At 39.0% G+C, this 19565-nt stretch overlaps 1 protein-coding gene across 1 annotated transcript; it reads right to left on the bottom strand.

The window, feature by feature from the left end:
- Positions 1 to 11921: 11921 nt before the first annotated feature.
- Positions 11922 to 13218, bottom strand: LOC100671054 (olfactory receptor 7E24-like). Its single transcript, XM_003422911.3, has one exon. It carries the CDS (start codon positions 12846 to 12848, stop codon positions 11922 to 11924), a length of 927 nt encoding a protein of 308 aa, XP_003422959.2. The 5' UTR covers positions 12849 to 13218.
- Positions 13219 to 19565: the final 6347 nt, after the last annotated feature.

The raw sequence follows: 19565 nt of genomic DNA, 5'->3' as shown, positions 1-19565 counted from the left end.
AAAGGGCTAAATTGTTTACAGTTTACTTTTTAGTTCAAATTTTGTAGATTGTATGGTTTTCTGAAAATAGTAATGCATTTTACTGCATACTGAATTCTGAGATGTGGGAATATTATTCTCTATCCACATGATGATGGAAACCCTGGTGGCACAGTGGTTAAGTGCTATGGCTGCTAACCAAAAGTTTGGGAGCACAAATCCACCAGGTGCTCCTTGGAAACTCTATGGGGGCAGCTCTACTCTGTCCTACAGGGTTGCTTTGAGTCGGAATCAACTCTATGGCAATGGGTATACAGGATGATATTTTCATTTGGAACTATCATGAAATGACATTAGTAGACTAACTTCATGAATATTTGTGATTCTATGCCTTGACAAAAAGAATATGTAGTTGATTGTCTTATTTTTCTTTTACATAACTAAATTTTGAAAATTGATAGTAAATTTAGATATGCACTGATTTTTATGCTTCAAATAACTACGCTCCAAGCACACATTAAATAGAAATTCTCACATGTGTGATGTGAAGAATGGCACAAGAATTTTCATAGGATTGTCACAATAAGAGATGGGCAAGTAGAATGATGTCCCTCTCTCAGATAATACCATGCATCATTTAAAGTGTTTGAAAAAGATGTGTGTACTTCACAGGAACACTTAAAACTCAATGGTACAGTATTTGGGGACTCTTGGGAGACAAAGTGTGTGGTATGATAGTATTTAGGTACATTTTCAAAAAAAATGTTTATGGATACTTAAGTCAATGGTAATATTATGGAAAATTTGAAAGGAAATGTACCCACCAAATGTGTGACAGTACTTGCCTTTGTCAGACAACTACGCTGAGGATTGGGATTAGGCAGGGGTAGCTAGGATATTCCGGTTTTTATGGGTAATATTTAAAGTGCCAATAAAATTTGGACTCTAAAGCAAACACTATTCAAAGATTCTATTTTTAATATAGAATTTAATACAATATAAGGAGTGGGTATTAACGATAAAAATAACATGCAACATTATTGGAGTGCTTACTAAGTACCTGGCAATATTCTAAAATAATGTTTGTCAATCCTGGCTGCACTTTGGGATGACCAGGGAATTCACATGCAGAGAATATGATTTAATTGGTTCTTGGCTGTGGCCAGTTCATTAGCATATTTTAAAAGATCCATAGGTAATTATAATGATCAACTAGCATTGAGAACCATGGGTCTAAGCACTTTATATGTATTATTTAATTTAATTTAATTTCTTACAACTACCTCAAAAGTTAAGGTCAATTAAGATTCACATTTTTATAAATGTGCAAACTACCCATGTGTTTTCCATATGATTCTCTATTTTCACAAATTAAATCATATTGCGATGTTCCAAGAAAAATGAAGACCTGAATTGCCACCAGGGATCTGAAATGAGGAGAACTGCAATCTCCTTACCAGGAAGGATTGGCTTGAAAAACTCTTAAGTAGGCACAAGATAGCTGAGTTTCACATATGGCTTTGGTGCCTCCCTGATCCTAAATGCCTCAGCTGTAAGTAAAAAGGTTGATTTGATAAGAAAACAAGGCTTTACAAATATTTAGAATGATAAATATATTTAACACACTTTCTGAAGGCAATACAGAATGGAAACAAAATAAAGTGGACTCAGTGCCTTATTTCTCTGAGATGATTTAACATTGATGCAAATAAATTTTATAAAATGCATAATAGAAAAGCAGCATTTCTTAAAGATTATTGTTTACTCATTGACTTATTTTACATTAGTGCCATGTTTGGGCTCAATGATGCTATGGTTTTGTGCATTTAGAAAGCACACATTTATCAAAACTTGATGTCCACCAAAGCCAGGGATGGTGGTTGCTTTTGTTGTTATTAGGTGCCATCGAGTTGGTTCCAACTCATAGTGACCCTATGTATAACAGAAGGAAACACTGCCCATTCCTGCACCATACTCAAAATTGTTGTCATTTTGAGCTCATTGTTGCAGCCACTGTGTCAATCCACTTTGTTGAGGGTCTTCCTCTTTTTTGCTGGCCCTTTGCTTTACAGAGCATGATGTCCTTCTCCAGGGACTGATCCCTTCTGATAACATCCAAGGTATGTGAGATTTAGTCTCACCATCCTTGCTTTAAGGACCATCCTGGTTTTACTTCTTCCAAGATGGAGTTGTTCATTCTTTTGGCACTCCATTACATATCCAGTATTCTTCACCAACACCAAAATGCAAAGGCATCAATTCTTCTTTGGTCTTCCTTATTGATTGTCCAGCTTTTGCATGCATATGAGGAGATTGAAAACACCATGGCTTGGGTCAGGAGCACCTTAGTCCTCAAGGTAACATCTTTGCTTTTCAACACTTTAAAGAGGTCTTTTGTAGCTGATTTGTCCAGTGCAATGGGTCTTTTGATTTCCTGCTTGCTACTTTCATGAGTGTTGATTGTGGACCCAAGTGAAATGAAATCCTTAACAACCTCAATCTTTTCTCTGTTTATCGTAATGTTGCTTATTGCTCCAGTTGCAAGGATTTTCGTTTTCTTTACGTTGAGTCGTAATCCATAATAAGGCTGTGGTCTGTGATCGTCATCAGTAAGTGCTTCAAGTCCTCTTCACTTTCAGCAAGTAAGATTGTGTCAGGTGCATAATGCAGGTTGTTAATGAGTCTTTCTCCAATCCTGATGTCCCGTTCCTCTTCATATATTCCAGTTTCTCAAATTATTTGCTTAGCATACAGATTAAATAGGTATAGTGAAAGAATACAACCCTGGTGCACAACTTTCCTGATTTTAAGCCATGCGATATCCCCTTGTTCTGTTTGAACTACTGCCTCTTGCTCTAGGTACAGGTTCCTCATGAGCACAGTTAAGTGTTCTGGAATTCCCATTATTCACAATGTTATCCATAATTTGTTATGATCCACAGAGTTGAATGCCTTAGCCTAGTCAATAAAACACAGGTAAACATTTTTCTGGTATTCTCCGCTTTGATCCAGGGTCCATCTGACATCAGCAATGATATCCCTGGTTCCAAGTCCTCTTCTAAATCTGGCTTGAGTTTCTGACAGTTCCCCGTCAATGTACCGCTGCTGCTGCTTTTGAATGATCTTCAGGAAAATTTTGCTTGCATGTGATATTAATGATATGGCTCCATGATTTCCACACTTGGTTGAATCACCTTTCTTGGGAATAGTCATAAATATGGATCCCTTCCAGTGGGTTGGTCGTGTAGCTAGCTGTCTTCCAAATCTCTTGGCATAGATGAGTTATCACTTCCAGCACTGCATCCATTTGTTGAATCATCTCAGTTGCTATTCCATTAATTGCCAGAGTATTGTTTTTTGCCAATGTCTTCAGTGCAGCTTGGACTTCTTCCTTCAGTACCATCGGTTCCTGATCATATGTCACCTCCTGAAATGGTTGAACATCAACCAATTCTTTTTGGTATAGTGACTCTGTGTATTCCTTTCATCTCTTTTGATGCTTCCTACATCATTTAATATTTTCCCCGTAGAACCCTTCAGTATTGCAACTTGAGGCTTGAATTTTTTCTTCAATTCTTTTAGCTTGAGAAATGCTGAGCGTGTTCTTCCCTTTTGGTTTTCTATCTCCAGGTCTTTGCACATGTCAGCATAATACTTTACTTTGTCTTCTTGAACCACCCTTCAAAATCTTCTGTTCATCTCTTTTACTTCATCATATTTTACTTTTGTTTTAGCTACTTGAAGTTCAACAGCAAATTTTAGAGTCTCTTCTGACATCCATTTAGGTCTTTTTTTTTTCTCTCTCTTTTTAATGACCTCTTGCTTTCTTCATGTGTGATGTCCTTGATGTCATTCTATAACTCATTTGGTCTTTGATTATTAGTTTTCCATGTGTCAAATCTATTCTTGAGAGGCTCTCTAAATTCAGGTGAGATATATTCAAGGCTGTACTTTGGTTCTTGTGGACTTGTTCCAATTTGCTTCAGTTTCAACTTGGACCTGCATATGAGTAATTGATGGTTTAATCTGTGGTTGGCCCCTGTCTTTATAGCTCACGTCCCAGTTGATGTGTCCTTATGAGTCCTTGTGAGTTCAGCTCCAGCTGTGTCACATTTTAGGACTGGAGTAACGGCTCCAATATTATTTCCTCAATCATTTCCTCCTTTTGATTGGAGATTGGAAGTAGCACATCGGAGATGAATACCTGGACTTAGTTGAACTCCTAGATGGCAGCCATGGCAAACTCTTTAAACTCATCATGCTGATTTTCCGCTGGATACCATTTAGTTCTTCACCAGGATCTTAAGTAAGAGCAATGTGCTCATCAATCACATTGCCAAAATGGGCAGACTCAATATACCTCAGCATTTCAGCCCGAAGCCTTCTTTTGCCTTTTAGGTGAGTAAGACAACAGAAGATAAATTTATTATGTCTAATACTATCAGGATGCAGACTAAGAATATTACTATCCCTTGCAGTAGTGATCTAGCTGATGTACTTATTCCTGATGGTAACCAACCAAGTAAATCTGGTGTTTGTAAGAGTGTTACAGGGTATAACTAAGGAGCTTTCTGTCTACTTCTATGTATATCTTGTCTACAGCACAGACTACAGTGACATTTCTTTACTTCTGCCATATTTTATTCTTTGAAGTGAGTCACTAAGTCCTGCCCACACAGGGCATGAAAACTGCACCAGGGCATGAAAACTAGGAGTTGTGTGTCATTTGGAGAGTCTTAGATGCTACCCACCACATAGCCCTTGCCTTCTATCAGGTGGTTGGACTCTGAGCCCAGCAAAGTATCCAACCTGTTATAACCCATCTTCTAAAAAAAAAAAAAAAATCCCTGTGAAAGAACTGGAATATGGGCAGATCTACCTCTACATTTGGCACTTCTGCACACAACGCCATGCTGTTCCCAGCCATGCAGCCGTGATAAGCCTCCTTGTTTTGTCTTATGTCAGCAGAGGTCCTCCATTGACATCAAGTCATGCAGCAGCCATTCTGTGACCAAAATCAACGAATATTTCTGATTTCTGCTTAACTAGAAAGGGCTCACTTCACTCCAGAATGTAATATTCCTTACATTTCTTTGTGTTCAGAACTCTTGAAACTTTTAATAAAATGTGCTTTTGGCTTATCTAGCATTTTTTTTCTTCCCCAGTAGAAAAAAATGGAATGATGGTGTGTTGTACCATTTACATGTTATCTATATGGCCACCTGGGTAAGGCTTCTGAGCTCTGAAGAACGCAGAGATTGGCTTGTCATTAGGTGATCTAAAGAATACTTGGATATATACTCAGTGAAATTGAATATGGACAAAAGGGTGGTATTTACCTATGTGTGGATAAATGGCTGAGTGTAATTTTGGAGAAAACAAATGGCAGTCATGTAGGGGTGGATTGGAGAGGGAGAGGATAAGTGTTGAGAGCTTTTAGCACCTTTGGACAGTGGAAAAAAAATAATTTTAAGCTTAGTGGAAAGAAGGGATCAGATTCTAGTCATTGCCAAAGCTGAGTGTAGAGAGTAGTCATTTGAACAGAACAAGGGAACACTGTGGTTTAATGTCAGGAAAGGTGTGCCTCAGGGCTGTATCCCTTCGCCATACTTATTCAATCTGCATGCTGAGAAAATAACCCAAGAAGCTGAATTATATGAAGAAGAAAAGGACTTCAGGATTGGAGGAAGAATCATTAACAACCTGTGTTATGTAGATGATACAACCTTGCTGAAAGTGAAGAGGACTTCAAGCACTTACTGATGAAGATCAAAGACCACAGCCTTCAATATGGATTACGCCTCCACATAAAGAAAACAGAAATCCTCATAACTGGGCCAATAAGCAATCTCATGATAAATGGAGAAAAGATTGAAGTTGTCAAGGATTTCATTTTACTTGGATCCACAATCAACACCCAAGGAAGCACCAGACAAGAAATCAAAGGACGCATTGCATTGGGGAAATCTGCTGCAAGGACCTCTTTAAAGTGTTGAAAAGCAAAGATGTCACCTAGAAGACAAAGGTGAGCCTGACCCAGTCATTATGAATAAATTGAATTTTATCTTATTTTTCATCAGTCTAGGTTAGCAAAGCTTTATGTCTTCACCAAAAGAGTTTCCCTGCCTGTCCCTTTTAACAGCCTGATGAAGACTTGTTGTGTTACAATGTTTCTTTGCCTTTGAACTTTTTGTATCTTCTCGTATATGGGTGTTAAGGATGGAATATTTTCCCCAAAAAAGTATGTCAACTTGGGTAGTCCATGATTCCCCGTATAGTGTGATTGTCTCCCGTTTTGTCATCTGATGTGATTTTCTTATGTGTTATAAATCCTACCTCTATGATGTTAATGAAATGGGATTAATGGTAGTTATTTTAATGAAACAGGACTCAATCTACAAGATTTGGTTGTGTCTTAAGGCAATCTCTTTTGAGATATAAAAGAGAGAAGCAAGCAGAAAGACACGAGGACTTCTATCCACCAAGAAAGTAGCACCAAGAGCAGAGCACATCCTTTGAACTCAGGGTCCCTGTGCCTCAGAAGCTCCTAGACCAGGGGAAGATTGATGACACATTGCATTGGGCAAATAAGTTGCAAGAGACCTCTTTAAAGTGTTGAAAAACAAAGATGTCACCTTGAAGACTAAGGTGTGCCTGATCCAAGACATGGTGTTTTAATTGCCTCCTACACATGTGAAAGCTGGATGATGAATAAGAAAGACTGAAGAAGAATTGATGTCTTTAAATTATGTGGATGAAGAATATTGAATATACCATGGGCTGCCAAAAGAACAAACAAATCTGTCTTGGAAAAAGTACAACCAGAATGCTCCTTAGAAGCAAGGATGGTAAGACTACATCTCACATACTTTGGACATCTTGTCAGGAGGGATCAGTCCCTAGAGAAGGACCTCATGATTGGTAAAGTAGAAGGTCAGTGAACAAGAGGAAGACCCTCAATGAGATGGATTGACAGAGTGGCTGCCACAATGGGCTTAAACATAACAAGGATTGTGAGGATGGTGCAAGACCGGGTGATGTTTCATTCTCTTTTACGTAGTATTGCTATGAGTTGGAACTGACTCGATGGCACCTAACAACAACAACGGCAGCAATATTTGGTAACTTGATCCTTCACCAAAATACCTCTATGGACCTCGTGGAGGCTGCATTCAAAATGTTGGCCTGTGCTGCAGTCATCTCAAGGCTTGACTGGATGAGGATCTGATTCCCATGTCACTCAGGTGTCAGTTGGCAGAATTGGTTCCTCAGAGGATGTTGATCAGAGGCCTCCCATAGCTTCTGACCACATGGGCCTCTCCATCATGCACCTGGCAACATGGAATTTGGCTTTCATCGGGGTGAAGTGGCTCTCACTTTTTACCAGAGTTAACTGGTAAAAAGTGAGAGCAGGATAGGGCTGGCAAGATGAAAGCCAGAATTTTTTTACACCCCATTGTTGGAAGTGGTATGCCAATAGTTTTCCAAATTATATTTGATGGAAGAAATTAACTGAGTCTAGCACACACTCAAGAGGATGGTTATCCACAAGAGTGTGAATACAGGAGTTGGGGGTTGTTGGGAGAATGTTTGCACTCAGATAACATTCCCTGAAGAAATACAGGCACATAGTAGAATTCCTGCAAACACCACATTGCTACTTCTGTTCTTGCAGTCAGAAGCTCCTCTGGTTGACACCGGCAGAGTCCTTCCATTAGGCCAGTCACAGCATGTGATATCTGCTTAACTACAAAGAGCTCACTTCTCTCCAGAATGTAGTTTTCCTTAGATTTCTTTGTGTTCACAACCCTAATGTGCTTTGGTCTTATCCAGTTCCTTTTCCTAGTAAATAAAGTAGAATGATGATGTGTTGCACCTTTTACGGGTATAGACGTTCTGTTCTGAAGAACTTGAGATTGACTTGTCATTATTTGATATGAAGAAAATATGAGCATATACCCAATGAAATTGAATATGGGCCAAAGAATGTTATTTACCTATGTGTGGGTAAATGGCTGGGGTAATTTTGGGGACACCAAATGGCAGATGTGTAGAGGTGGATTGGAGAGGTAGAGGATAAGTTTTGAGATATTTTAGCTTCCTTGGACAGTGACAAAATTTTGATAGTAACCATATTGGAAAGAGAGGATCAGATTCTAGAGTCATTGCCAAAACTGCATATAGAGGACAGGTGTATGAAAACCAAAGAAAGTTGTGTCCTTATGGTAAAAAGTGAGATTTTTTTTGTGTGTGTGTGTATGTTTTCTCCACTTCTCTTTTTGGGTGAGTATCCTAAAGGAGAGAAAAAAAAAAAAAAAAAAACCCAAAAACCACATTCCTGGATTCTCTTTTTAGATGTCTAATTGAGGACCATCTACCCTCAATTTTTATCCCTATGTTATTTATAGAACTTATCAAATCCTACCCTTTATTCCTATTACTCTTATCCTTGCATATACAATTAAATTATGAATAACAGATCCAATCAAATGTCCATAATAACAAAAACAAACCATAGATTTCTTCCTTTAGAAGTTCTTAAAGGTCTCTGGAAGGTACAATATTTTCGGGAGGAAGAAAAATACTGAATGTATGGATGCCAAATTGTCTTCACCTTTTTTTTAAAATAAAATAATAAATAACTTATTCAACATTGTAAAAATTAGAGATGGGAATAATCTCTGGTCTTAATGCAGTAGATTTTTATTATATATATAAATGATATCCAATCCCTGCCCTTGAACTTCTCAAGTTCTTGTTGTATAAAGATAAATTGTAATGGTCATCAGGCATCCAGGGCAAAGCACACATGGATTTCAAATTTATTTGAATGGCATCTGTGTTACAGTAGAAGACAACAACAATGATATCTATATTTACTGAATTCTTACTATGCATGACATGCATTATCTGCTTAATCCTTACAGTGCTGTAAGATAAATAATATAGAAAATGAAGAATTAAAGGCCTTGAGAGTTAAATAACAAGTCCATGTCCACACACCTAATGAGTTAGAGGAGCTAACGTGGAAAATCAGTTTCCCTGTAAAATCCATTAGTTGAACTTCTCTGTTGGTCTGTTCATATGGTGACTACATTAGTGTCCACTTATTGATCCACTACTATGCACTAAACACTGTTCTAATCAGTACTTTTGGTTACCTCCTCTTAACCACTCTCTCAGATGAGTGCTTTTGTTACCATAACTATAGAGATGAAGTTAAACAGAAAGATGTTTTATATTACAGCTAAAATCACAATTTGTAATATCAAGTTCTTTTTGAATTCTTGGAATGCACCCTAAAAATACACTTTTCTAAAGTGATACTAAGGACTACAATTTGATGGGAATCTATAATTTGATCCAATCTTGTCAACACTATATTTAGTTATTACAATGGCCTTGGAAGAATAGCACTATTACTCGTAATTTGATGATGAGGACTCTGAAGTTCTGAATTGTCAAATGTGTTCAGTTTGTAAGCCAAGATCTGGTTGGAGGTGTGCCATCAAATCCCACACCCTTTCTATTACCTGTGGCTCCTCTTCCATACCAAAGATATGTACATCCATTTCTGACTGCCATTAGGAACCTCTGCCATATTTCTTTCCAGTCGTATCCCCGTTCATACCATTGATCAACTAGTATCACTCATTCTAAGTTTTGAAGATTAAAGATGAAGAAGAAAATGTTACCTGTGAGGAGAGATTACAATGAGATATCAAACAGAAATAATACCTTGGACACATAGATTTCTTTTGGCCATCCCTAGGTTTGCAGAAATGGATACGCAACCTAGTTCGAAAGGTAGATGGGACTCATAACTTCTCATTGTAGTTAACCATATCCAGAGAGTCGGAAAACTACATTCCCAATTTTTAATAAGAGCTATCTCTTACCAAGAACAGGTATGGCCTCACCTTCTATCAAGTGCATTCCATTCTCTAGTATCAAAGTTTCTCATGAGGAAATTTTGTAGGTGATTTAACTCAGTGATAAAAGACAGGGTAAATTCAGCTATTCATTGGGCAGGTTTTCAGAGCATTCTAAATTGCTCCCTTGGAATGTCTGAAGGACATTGCACACCCATATAATAGAACACAGAAAGAGCCCAAAGACAAGGATACATGGTAGCACAGGAAAGTCTTCATCAGTCTCTTACAAGTGAAAGGCAGGGGCTCCCCTCTCCTGAAGACATGACCCTCTGCTAATCTAGACTAATGAAAAATAAGATAAAACTTAATTTATTCATAATGACTTGGTGAATTAATGATCGTAGTGCACCAATAGAGCCACAGTAATTGGAATACGATACCATCACCTCTATCCTCATCTGTACAGCCTTGACCAGGACATGTCATTTGCAACCACCATTTTTCCCTAAGCATGCTTTGTAATGTTTCAATTTTAAACACTTCATAAATACCTTTACTCCCCAAATATAATTTATCAGTCAGGATTCAATAAAAGAAGCGATAACACCATAAAGAGCATTTCATACAGGAAACTGGTAAAATAGTTATACAAGGGCTGAAAGGCAAAAAGAAGCAATGCATAATAAACAGATAGTAACTGTAGAAAAAAGCTTGTACACCAAGGTCTAAGGAAAGAGATATAAGAAAAATGTCGAGCTTATTAGGGTGTAGTAACATTTAGTGATCATTATTAGAAGAGTGTAACAATAAAGCCGGAAGGAAAATCAGAACAATTATTTAAAGATCCTCCCCTCTCTGGCCCGAGCATCACAGAGTAAAGTGCAGAAGGATGAATCTGGAAAAGGGAGACAATTGCTTATCAACAAGCACACATGACCAACTTTATGGTGTGCAGGACAGTGGCAGTGGTGGTATATTGGTAAAATTCACCCCTTCCATGTGGAAGACCAGGTTTGATTCCCAACCAATGTACCTCATGTGCAGCTACCACCTGTCAGTAGAGGCTTGCATATTGCTAAAATGCTGAACAGGTCCAGCAGAGATTCTAGACTAAGGTGGACTCGTAAGAAAGGCTTAGAGATCTACATCCAAAAATCAGTCAGGGAAAACTCTATGAATCACAATGGTCTGATCAACAATATTTCATGGGGATGATGCAGAACTGGGCAGCATTTTCTTCTGTTGTGCATGGGGTCACTATGTGTCAGGGAGCCAAATCAAGAGCAGATAACAACAACATGGTGTAGATGGAGAAGGTATGAGAAGAAATATCAGGAATATTGAGAAAAATCACCCACCTGCTGTTAGGGTAAGTTCTCTCATATCTTTCCCCTTGTGAGCTGCGATCACTCTGAGGTCTTCAACATTTGCTCAGGAGGAGTAAAAGACCCAGAACAAAGTCATCTTTGAAGGAAGAGTCTGAGAAGACGAGTAGTTCTCACCTTGGCTGCCCGTTAAAACCACCTGTGGTGCTTTAAAAATCTCTTCCTAAAGCTGCATACTGTTCCAGTTCAATCAGAATCTGTAGTGGTGGAACCAGGGCATCAATGTTCTGTCAGCTTCCCAGGTGATTCCACTATGAAGTCAAGGTTCAGGACCAGGCATATGCATGCTTATACATAATTTGCATACTCAGTTCTGTTAGATGCAAAAATAATCTGGGTAATAGACATGAAATATGATTAAGGATGAAGATTCCAAGTACATAAAAATAGAATTGTCCATTTTACCAGGAAGCCAAGGGTCATAGGTGAGAAACTACAGAAGGCTCCATAGCTGTAATGGGATTTGATCATGCCGACTGACATATCCCAAAATACTCCTACTATCTCATAAAGATGTGACAAAGGAAGGAATGTTCACACAGGAAAACCTGAGCATGAAACCTATGAGAGCTACAAAAATTATGTAACCTAGATCTAAGATTTATGGTTGCAACTGTTAGGTATTGCCATCTTTCCCAAACCACAAGCCAAAAAAAAAAAAAAAGATGGCAAAGCATTGAGGTTAGACTTTTCTGCTAAGGGTCCTTTGCAAGGCTCTTTTGATGTCCCTGTTCCTCAGGCTGTAGATGAAGGGGTTCAGCATGGGCGTGACCACAGCGTACATCACTGAAGCCACTGCACCCTTCCTGGGAGAAGATGAAACAGTTGAACTGAGGTACACTCCAAGGCCTGTTCCATAAAATAAGCAAATGACTGACAGGTGAGAACCACAGGTTGAAAAGGCTTTATACTTTCCACCTGAAGATGAGACTCTCAGAAGGGACAAAGCAATTCGAGTGTAAGAGAAAATGATCCCTGAGATTGGAACACCAGCAAAGATGGCACCCATACAATACAGTAATATACTGATGGAGGTGTCAGAACATGCAAGGTTAAAGAGTTGAGGAGGGTCACAGAAGAAATGAGGGATTTCCACATCTGTGCAGAAGGTAAGTTGTGACACCATTGACCTGTGCAGCTGGGAGTCCAAAAGGCTGATGAAAAAAGATAGCAAAACTAGCAAGCCACAGAGGTGGGGGTTCATGATGACTATGTAGAGCAGGGGGTGACAGATGGCCACAAACCGGTCATAAGCCATCACGGCGAGAAGCAGACTGTCCAGAATTCCAAAGAGATAAAAAAAAGACATCTGTGTCAGGCAGCCCGCATAGGTGATGGATTTGCTCTGTGTCTGGATGTTCACTACCATCTTTGGGACTGTTGTGGAAATGAAACCAATGTCAGCCAAGGACAGGTTGGAGAGGAAGAAGTACATGGGGGTGTGGAGATGGGAGTCAGAGGTGACAGCCAGGATGATGAGTAGGTTTCCAGCCACAGATATCAGGTACATGGAAAGGAACAGCCCAAAGAGGAGGGGCTGCCATTCTGGATCCTCAGAGAGGCCCAGGAGGAGGAATTCTGAGACACCTGTTAGATTCTGTGGCTCCATATACCTGAGACAGCTTTTGGAAAAAGAAAAGAGGATTGTTAAAAGGAAACAAGTAAGCAGACACTCAGCGCTGTGTCTGTATTTGGAATTCAAGAAATTTGCAATAAAGCATGCAAATTCACAAGTATTCACACTTACAGACTTAATACCCCAATAACTGCAGCAAAATTACCTGGTTGTAGCAAACCCCACTAGTGTACTTTTCAGAACTCCTTCCTCGTTGTTTACTCTGCTTTTCGTCTTTTTCTGTACTCAACCCAGCTTTAGAGATTTTCGGCCAAAGAATGTTAGAATGGCAAGGATACTTTAAGATAACAAATTCATAGAAGGTGCAAAATATCAGTCCCCTGTATAAGGGAAACATATGCAATAAGAAATATCCTTCTTCTATGGAAAAATTCATTTTAATTAAAGGGCACTAGGAAGTACCTGCAGTCCCACATGGGGAAATGGTTAACACATCTGGCTGCTAACCAAAAGGCTGAAGTCCACCCACAGGTACCTCGGAGGAAAGGCCTGGTGATCTACTTCTGAAAAATCAGTCATTGAAAACCCAATGGAGCCCAGTTCTACCCTGACACGCATAGTATCACCATAAGTCAGAATCTACTCAATGTTGGGTTGTTCTTTTTAAGAAGTAGTCACATGTAATTTATTTTATCTAAGTACTGTGCAATAAATTTCTTTGGTAAGGAATATTTATAAAAGAACAAATAAGGGATGTTGCTGTTGTTAGGTGCGGTCAAGTCGGTTCCGACTCAAGGTAGCCCTATGCACAACAGAACGAAACACTGCCCGGTCCCGAGCCATCCTTACAATCATTGTTATGCTTGAGCTCATTGGTGTCAATCCACCTCCTTGAGGGTCTTCCTCTTTTCCGCTGACCCTGTACTCTGCCAAGCATGATGTCCTTCTCCAGGGACTGATCCCTCCTGGCAACATGTCCGAAGTAGTAAGACGCAGTCTTGACATTCTTGCCTCTAAGGGGGATTCTGGCTGTGCTTCTAAGACAGATTTGTTTGTTCTTTTGGCAGCCCATGATATATTCAATATTCTTCACCAACACCACAATTCAAAGGCATCAATTCTTCTTCGGTCTTCCTTATTCATTGTCCAGCTTTCACATGCATATGATGTGATGGGAAATACAATGGCTTGGGTCAGGCACACCTTAGTCTGCAGGGTGACATCTTTGCTCTTCAACACTTTGAAGAGGTCCTTTGCAGCAGATTTGCCCAATGCAATGTATCTTTTGATTTCTTGACTGCTGCTTCCGTGGCTATTGACTGTGGGTCCAAGTAAAATGAAATCCTTAACAACTTCAATCTTTTCTCCGTTTATCGTGATGTTGCTCATTGGTCCAGTTCTGAGGATTTTTGTTTCTTTTTTTTTTTTTTTATGTTGAGGTATAACCCATAGTGAAGGCTGTGGTCTTTGATCTTCATCACTAAGTGCTTCAAGTGCTCTTCAATTTCAGCAAGCAAGGTTGTGTCGTCTGCATAACGCAGGTTGTTAATGAGTCTTCCTCCAATCCCGATGCCCCGTTCTTCTTCATATAATCCACCTTCTCGGGTTATTTGCTCAGCATACAGATTGAATAGGTATGGTGAAAGAATACAACCCTGATGCACACTCTTCCTGACTTTAAACCAATCAGTATCCCCTTGTTCTGTCCGAACAACTGCCTCTTGATCTATGGAAAGGCTCCTCATGAGCACAATTAAGTGTTCTGGAATTTCCATTCTTCACAATGTTATCCATAATTTGTTATGATCCACACAGTCGAATGCCTTTGCATAGTCAATAAAATACAGGTAAACATCATTTTGGTATTCTCTGTTTTCAGCCAGGATCTATCTGACATTAGCAATAATATCCCTTATAGTAAAATTCTTATGCCATTCTCCATATTATTCACAATTTGGGGAATTTCTTATTCATTTATTATTAACAATGTATTATTATTCACAATTGAGAATTTCTACATTTTATATGTGTGTGGAGCATAGTTGTTTGAGGTATAAAATGGACACATGTCCAAATTTACTGTTATTTGCCAACATTTGTTTACCAATAGAAAGTCAGACACAACTACATTTCAGATATGGAATCAAATATCCATTAAAGTTGTCTATTAATGGTCTTTCCATGATGGATCCACATGAAAATTACCATCAGGTTTAGGGAATAATGGGGCCCTGGAGGCACACTGGTTAACCGATTGGCTGCTAACCAAAAGGCCAAAAGTTCGAATCCACCAGCTGCTCCTTGGAAACCCTATGGGGGCAGTTCTAATCTGTTGTATAGGGCCATTATGAGTCGGAATTAACTCGACTGCAATGGGTTTTGTTTTTTTTTTTTTTAATAGGGAATAATGTTCCCATAGCGCAGATTTTCTAAGTATGCAGAAAAATGCATTAGTATTTATAGAAAATCCTACAATACACAAGATTCATGGTATAAAGTTTTCTGTAAACCATTTGGTTCATCTTCTTATTTCATAGATCCACTCATAGGGTTATAAGAGGAATAATCGAAGGTTGAGTTTCCATTTGTTCATCTGAAAAGAAACACAATCATTCAGCTCTGGTTGAGGAGACAGAGCCCTGGAAGAAGAATCAGGAGAGTAAGGTCCAAATCCTATCACTTTCACACAATAAATTTGGAGTGCATGTAAATCTCTCAAACTCTCTTACCTGTAAATAGGACAAATAATACCTTTGTCAGCTATCAAAGGTCTAGCAGTTAGTAAATACTTAGACATTGTTTTTTAAATCAGAATTTGAATCAACATAAGAGTAAAGGGTTTATTGTTAAAATACAATCCCAATTTTATTTGATTATAAGGGAAAAACAGAAGCCTAATATGTCCCAGTGGCACAGTGGTTAAACTTTTGGCTGCTAACCAAAAGGACTGCAGTTTGAATCCACCAACCCCATTTTAGAAACCCTGTGGGGGTGTTCTACTCTGTTTTGTAGGGTTGCTATAAGTCGGAATCTACTCGACTGCAATGGATTTAGTTTGGTTTTGGTTTTAACATGTCCCAGGAAATTTGAGCATAGAATGTATTGAAGTCATAGATTATGCCTAGATTCACAGAGTAAGATTTACTTTCCTTTTCTCTTTCTCCATTTTAGTTTTCAGTTTTATGAAAATCTACACAATTTTTTAAAAAGTAACTGAATGTTTTACACTCTATTAAATAAAAAAAAAATCCCATGGAAAGTCTATGATATATATTCATGACCTATTTTATCTTGTCTCTACTCCTATGGGACATGGTTGAAGGGATGAGATCATGGGCAGTAAAGCACTCAGTTGGGAAGCAGTACAGCCTATGCTGTGATCCTGTGAACAAAGGAACAAATGAACCAAGGGCCTATTCCATTTTTAATGCAGATTTGTTGTGGTTGTGGTTGTAGCCTACTCTGTGCAAAGCATGAGATAGGCTCTGGGAATCAGAAATTAATGAGACTCAGGGTTTACTTCAAGTTTTCAGTATCTACTTGTATAAGAATGAAAATAAAATTATCTTACAAGGATCTAGACAAAACAAAATTATCAGATCACAGAATGCATTAGTTGAATGGTATGAAGTTCATCTAATTTTTATTAATAATATACAAAATTAATGTTACCTGACTATGCACGTCACTAATGTGTTTAATCACATATGCAATATGCATTATCTGTTCAGTCCTTACAGCAACTGTGGATGAACTCAGATGGCAACTTAGAGGCTGAGAGATACTAAGAACTTGTCCCGTGGCACATAGATCATAAGTAGAGCAGACAGGATTCACAATTGAATTGCAAGTCACTGAGGCCCATACACTACCATCTTCACTCTGTTCCTACACGTTTCAAAACATTTAAAGCAGAAGTCCATGGAATGTAACCTCAGATACATCTAAGTTACATCTTTAAACATATTACAGTTTTCTGACTAGGAATAGAATCCAAGATTCTGCCTTTATGTCTCTGAGATTCAGATTGGCTAAATTGCAAGTAGAAAGGAGAAAGTAGACAGCCGAGATGAAATCCAGAAGGGGCAAGAGAGACCTGTGTCCTCAATTATTATCTGCCAACTCGTGATGTGATCTCCTCCCGTATTCCCAACTATTGTTCTCATAGCCAAGGCACAAAGAGGCACCCACTGCTGTCCACTGTGGACTAGCAGAAACCTCCTACTAAAGAGCATAGTGAGCAGGGGGTCTCTATGTGGAGACACCAAGGAAGTGAAAGGGCAGGAAGGGTGGGCAGGGGAAAATATGGCCAGGTGCCCAGTGTTTGTCACACTGCCCAATTTCAAACCTGGCTTCAAACTTTTCTGGCTGTGCTCCTTTTCTCTTCTATGAAATGATAACCCTGTGTTGCTCTTTTCTGTGTGTGGTTGTGCAGAAAAAAGAAACAAGCTACAGAGAACATTTAGCTCACATCCTGGCACTGGGCAGCCTTCAATAAACATTTATGATACTATGGATACTGCCATCAGCCTCATCATTATCGTATTATGATTATCAATGAGATCATGTTGAAGCATTTAGGGAACAGTGAGAGGGATCAATTTCTTGTTCTGGTGGGAAAGTGCCTATGGGATCTACAACCAATGTAGAAGAAATTAAAACTCTAAATGAGCATTCTTGGACCTTTACCAGAAACAGAAACTTCACAGGCCTCTGAGCTAAAACAGCATTTCTGGGCCTCCCATCTGGCCATCTCAAGTGTGCTGCTTGTTGTGAGGAGGAGGAAACAATGCTCCCCAGCCCCTCTGTGTCCACTGTCTTCCAAGACACTCACTGGATTGTGCTGGGTCTCTGCTGTGGCATGATCAAGGAAAGTGGGTCCATTTCCACTCCCCTGCCTGGTGGGCGATGAGGGTTGAGGCTCCTTCCTCTGGACTATCAGGAAGAGAGATTCAGGTGTGGGCCTCTTGATTCAAAGGATGACTCTAGAGGAAAGAGGCAGGTGTGGAGTTCACTGGATTGGGAAGAGCAAAGTGAAGGTCTTGACAGCACAGGTGGATTATTTACAGTTGTATGGCTTCAGGATCTCAACGCCCAGAGGTCACAATTAGCCAAATTGGTTCATGTTATTTTAATCTCTGTGGACTTGTTAATATTAATGAAACAGGAATAAGAGAAAGTAAATGTCCATGGTATCTGGGCCCTGCCATTCTAAGGACGAAACGCACCTGTATGCCTCGCCTCTAACTTCCAAGCTTTAGGGATCTTAACATAAGGATCACTCTTTTTTTTTCCACTTTTTAAATCTAAACAATCAATGAGTGATTGAATAGCCTCAAGCCAATTGAATGAATCATGTAATTTAGGGAGGATTAAGTGTTCTACGGAAACCCTGATGGTGTAGTGATTAAGTGCTACAGCCCCTCCCCAAAGGGTCAGCAGTTCAAGTCCACCAGGTGCTTCTTGGAAACTCTATGGGGCAGTTCTACTTTGTCCTATAGGGTCGCTATGAGTCAGAATCGACTCAACGGCACTGGGTTTGGTTTGGGTTTTTTGGTAAGTATTCTATAAAACCCCTGCTGGGACAGTGGTTAAAGTGCTCAGCTGCTAACTGAAAGTTTGGCAATGGGCAGCCACTTAGACACTCCACAGGAGAAAGAGATGGCAATTTGCTCCCATAAAGATTATAGCCTAGAAAAGTCGACAGTGTAGCTCAAATGGGGTTTGTATGAGTCAAAATTGACTCAACAGCACCTAACAAAAACACCACGAGGTCTTCTATACCAAGAATCTGGTGCTATTTTTATTTTCTAAATTTATAATTGTGTCATGAAGGAGAACTGAGTGTCTTCCTTTCTATAGCCCTTGCTTGTGTTTGGGGTTATTGGCAAGTTATATTTTTTGCTAATTTATATTTCTGCATAGTTGATGTATGTTGGTGCTTTAGAAAACTATTTATTTTGTCATATTTATTTTATAACTTCATCCTTCACCTAAATGCCTCTGTGGGCCTCACAGAAGGCTGCATTCAAAAAGCAAATAATCTAAGAAACTGGACTACATAAAGAAGAATGTGGCATTAGGGTTGCAGGAAGACTCATTAACAGCCTGCAATATGAAGATAATACAACTTTGCTTAGTGGGAGCGAAGAGGACTTGAAACACTTACTGATGAAGATCAAAGACTACAGTCTTCAGTATGGATTCTGTATCAACATAAAGAAAAGAAAAATTCTCACAACTCAACCAATAAGCAACATCATGATAAAAAACCAAAAAAAACATGATAAACAGAGATAAAATTGAAGTTGTCAAGAATTTCATTTTACTTGGATTTGCAATCAACTCCCATGGTAGCAGAAGTGAAGAAATCAAACAACATATTGGATTGAGCAAATCTGCTGCAAAAAACCTGAGTGTAAAGCTGTTCTATTGCCGTTCATTAGGTTTTCACTAGGTAATTCTTTTCAGAAGTAGACTACCAGGTCCTTCTTCCTAGTCAGTCTTTGTCTGGAAACCCAGCTGTAATCTGTCTGCCATGGGTGACCCTGCTGGTATTTGAATACATATAATAGCATAGCTTCCAGCATCACAGCAACATGCAAGCCCCCATAGTATGACAAACTGACAGACATGCATTTACCTATGTTTTATTAACTATGCAAAGCCTTTTAGCTGTATGGATCACAACAAATTATGTATAACATCATGGGAATTCTATACACTTAATTGTGCTCATAAGGAAGCTGT

Source organism: Loxodonta africana, chromosome 3, assembly GCF_030014295.1.
Source record: "Loxodonta africana isolate mLoxAfr1 chromosome 3, mLoxAfr1.hap2, whole genome shotgun sequence".
In the NCBI taxonomy this organism is placed as follows: domain Eukaryota; kingdom Metazoa; phylum Chordata; class Mammalia; order Proboscidea; family Elephantidae; genus Loxodonta; species Loxodonta africana.
This window is presented reverse-complemented; position numbering and strand designations above follow the sequence as displayed.

Bases quoted from the DNA above. Each gene is read 5' to 3' on its own strand.
- LOC100671054 (XM_003422911.3), bottom strand. From the start codon at position 12,848: ATGGAGCCACAGAATCTAACAGGTGTCTCAGAATTCCTCCTCCTGGGC.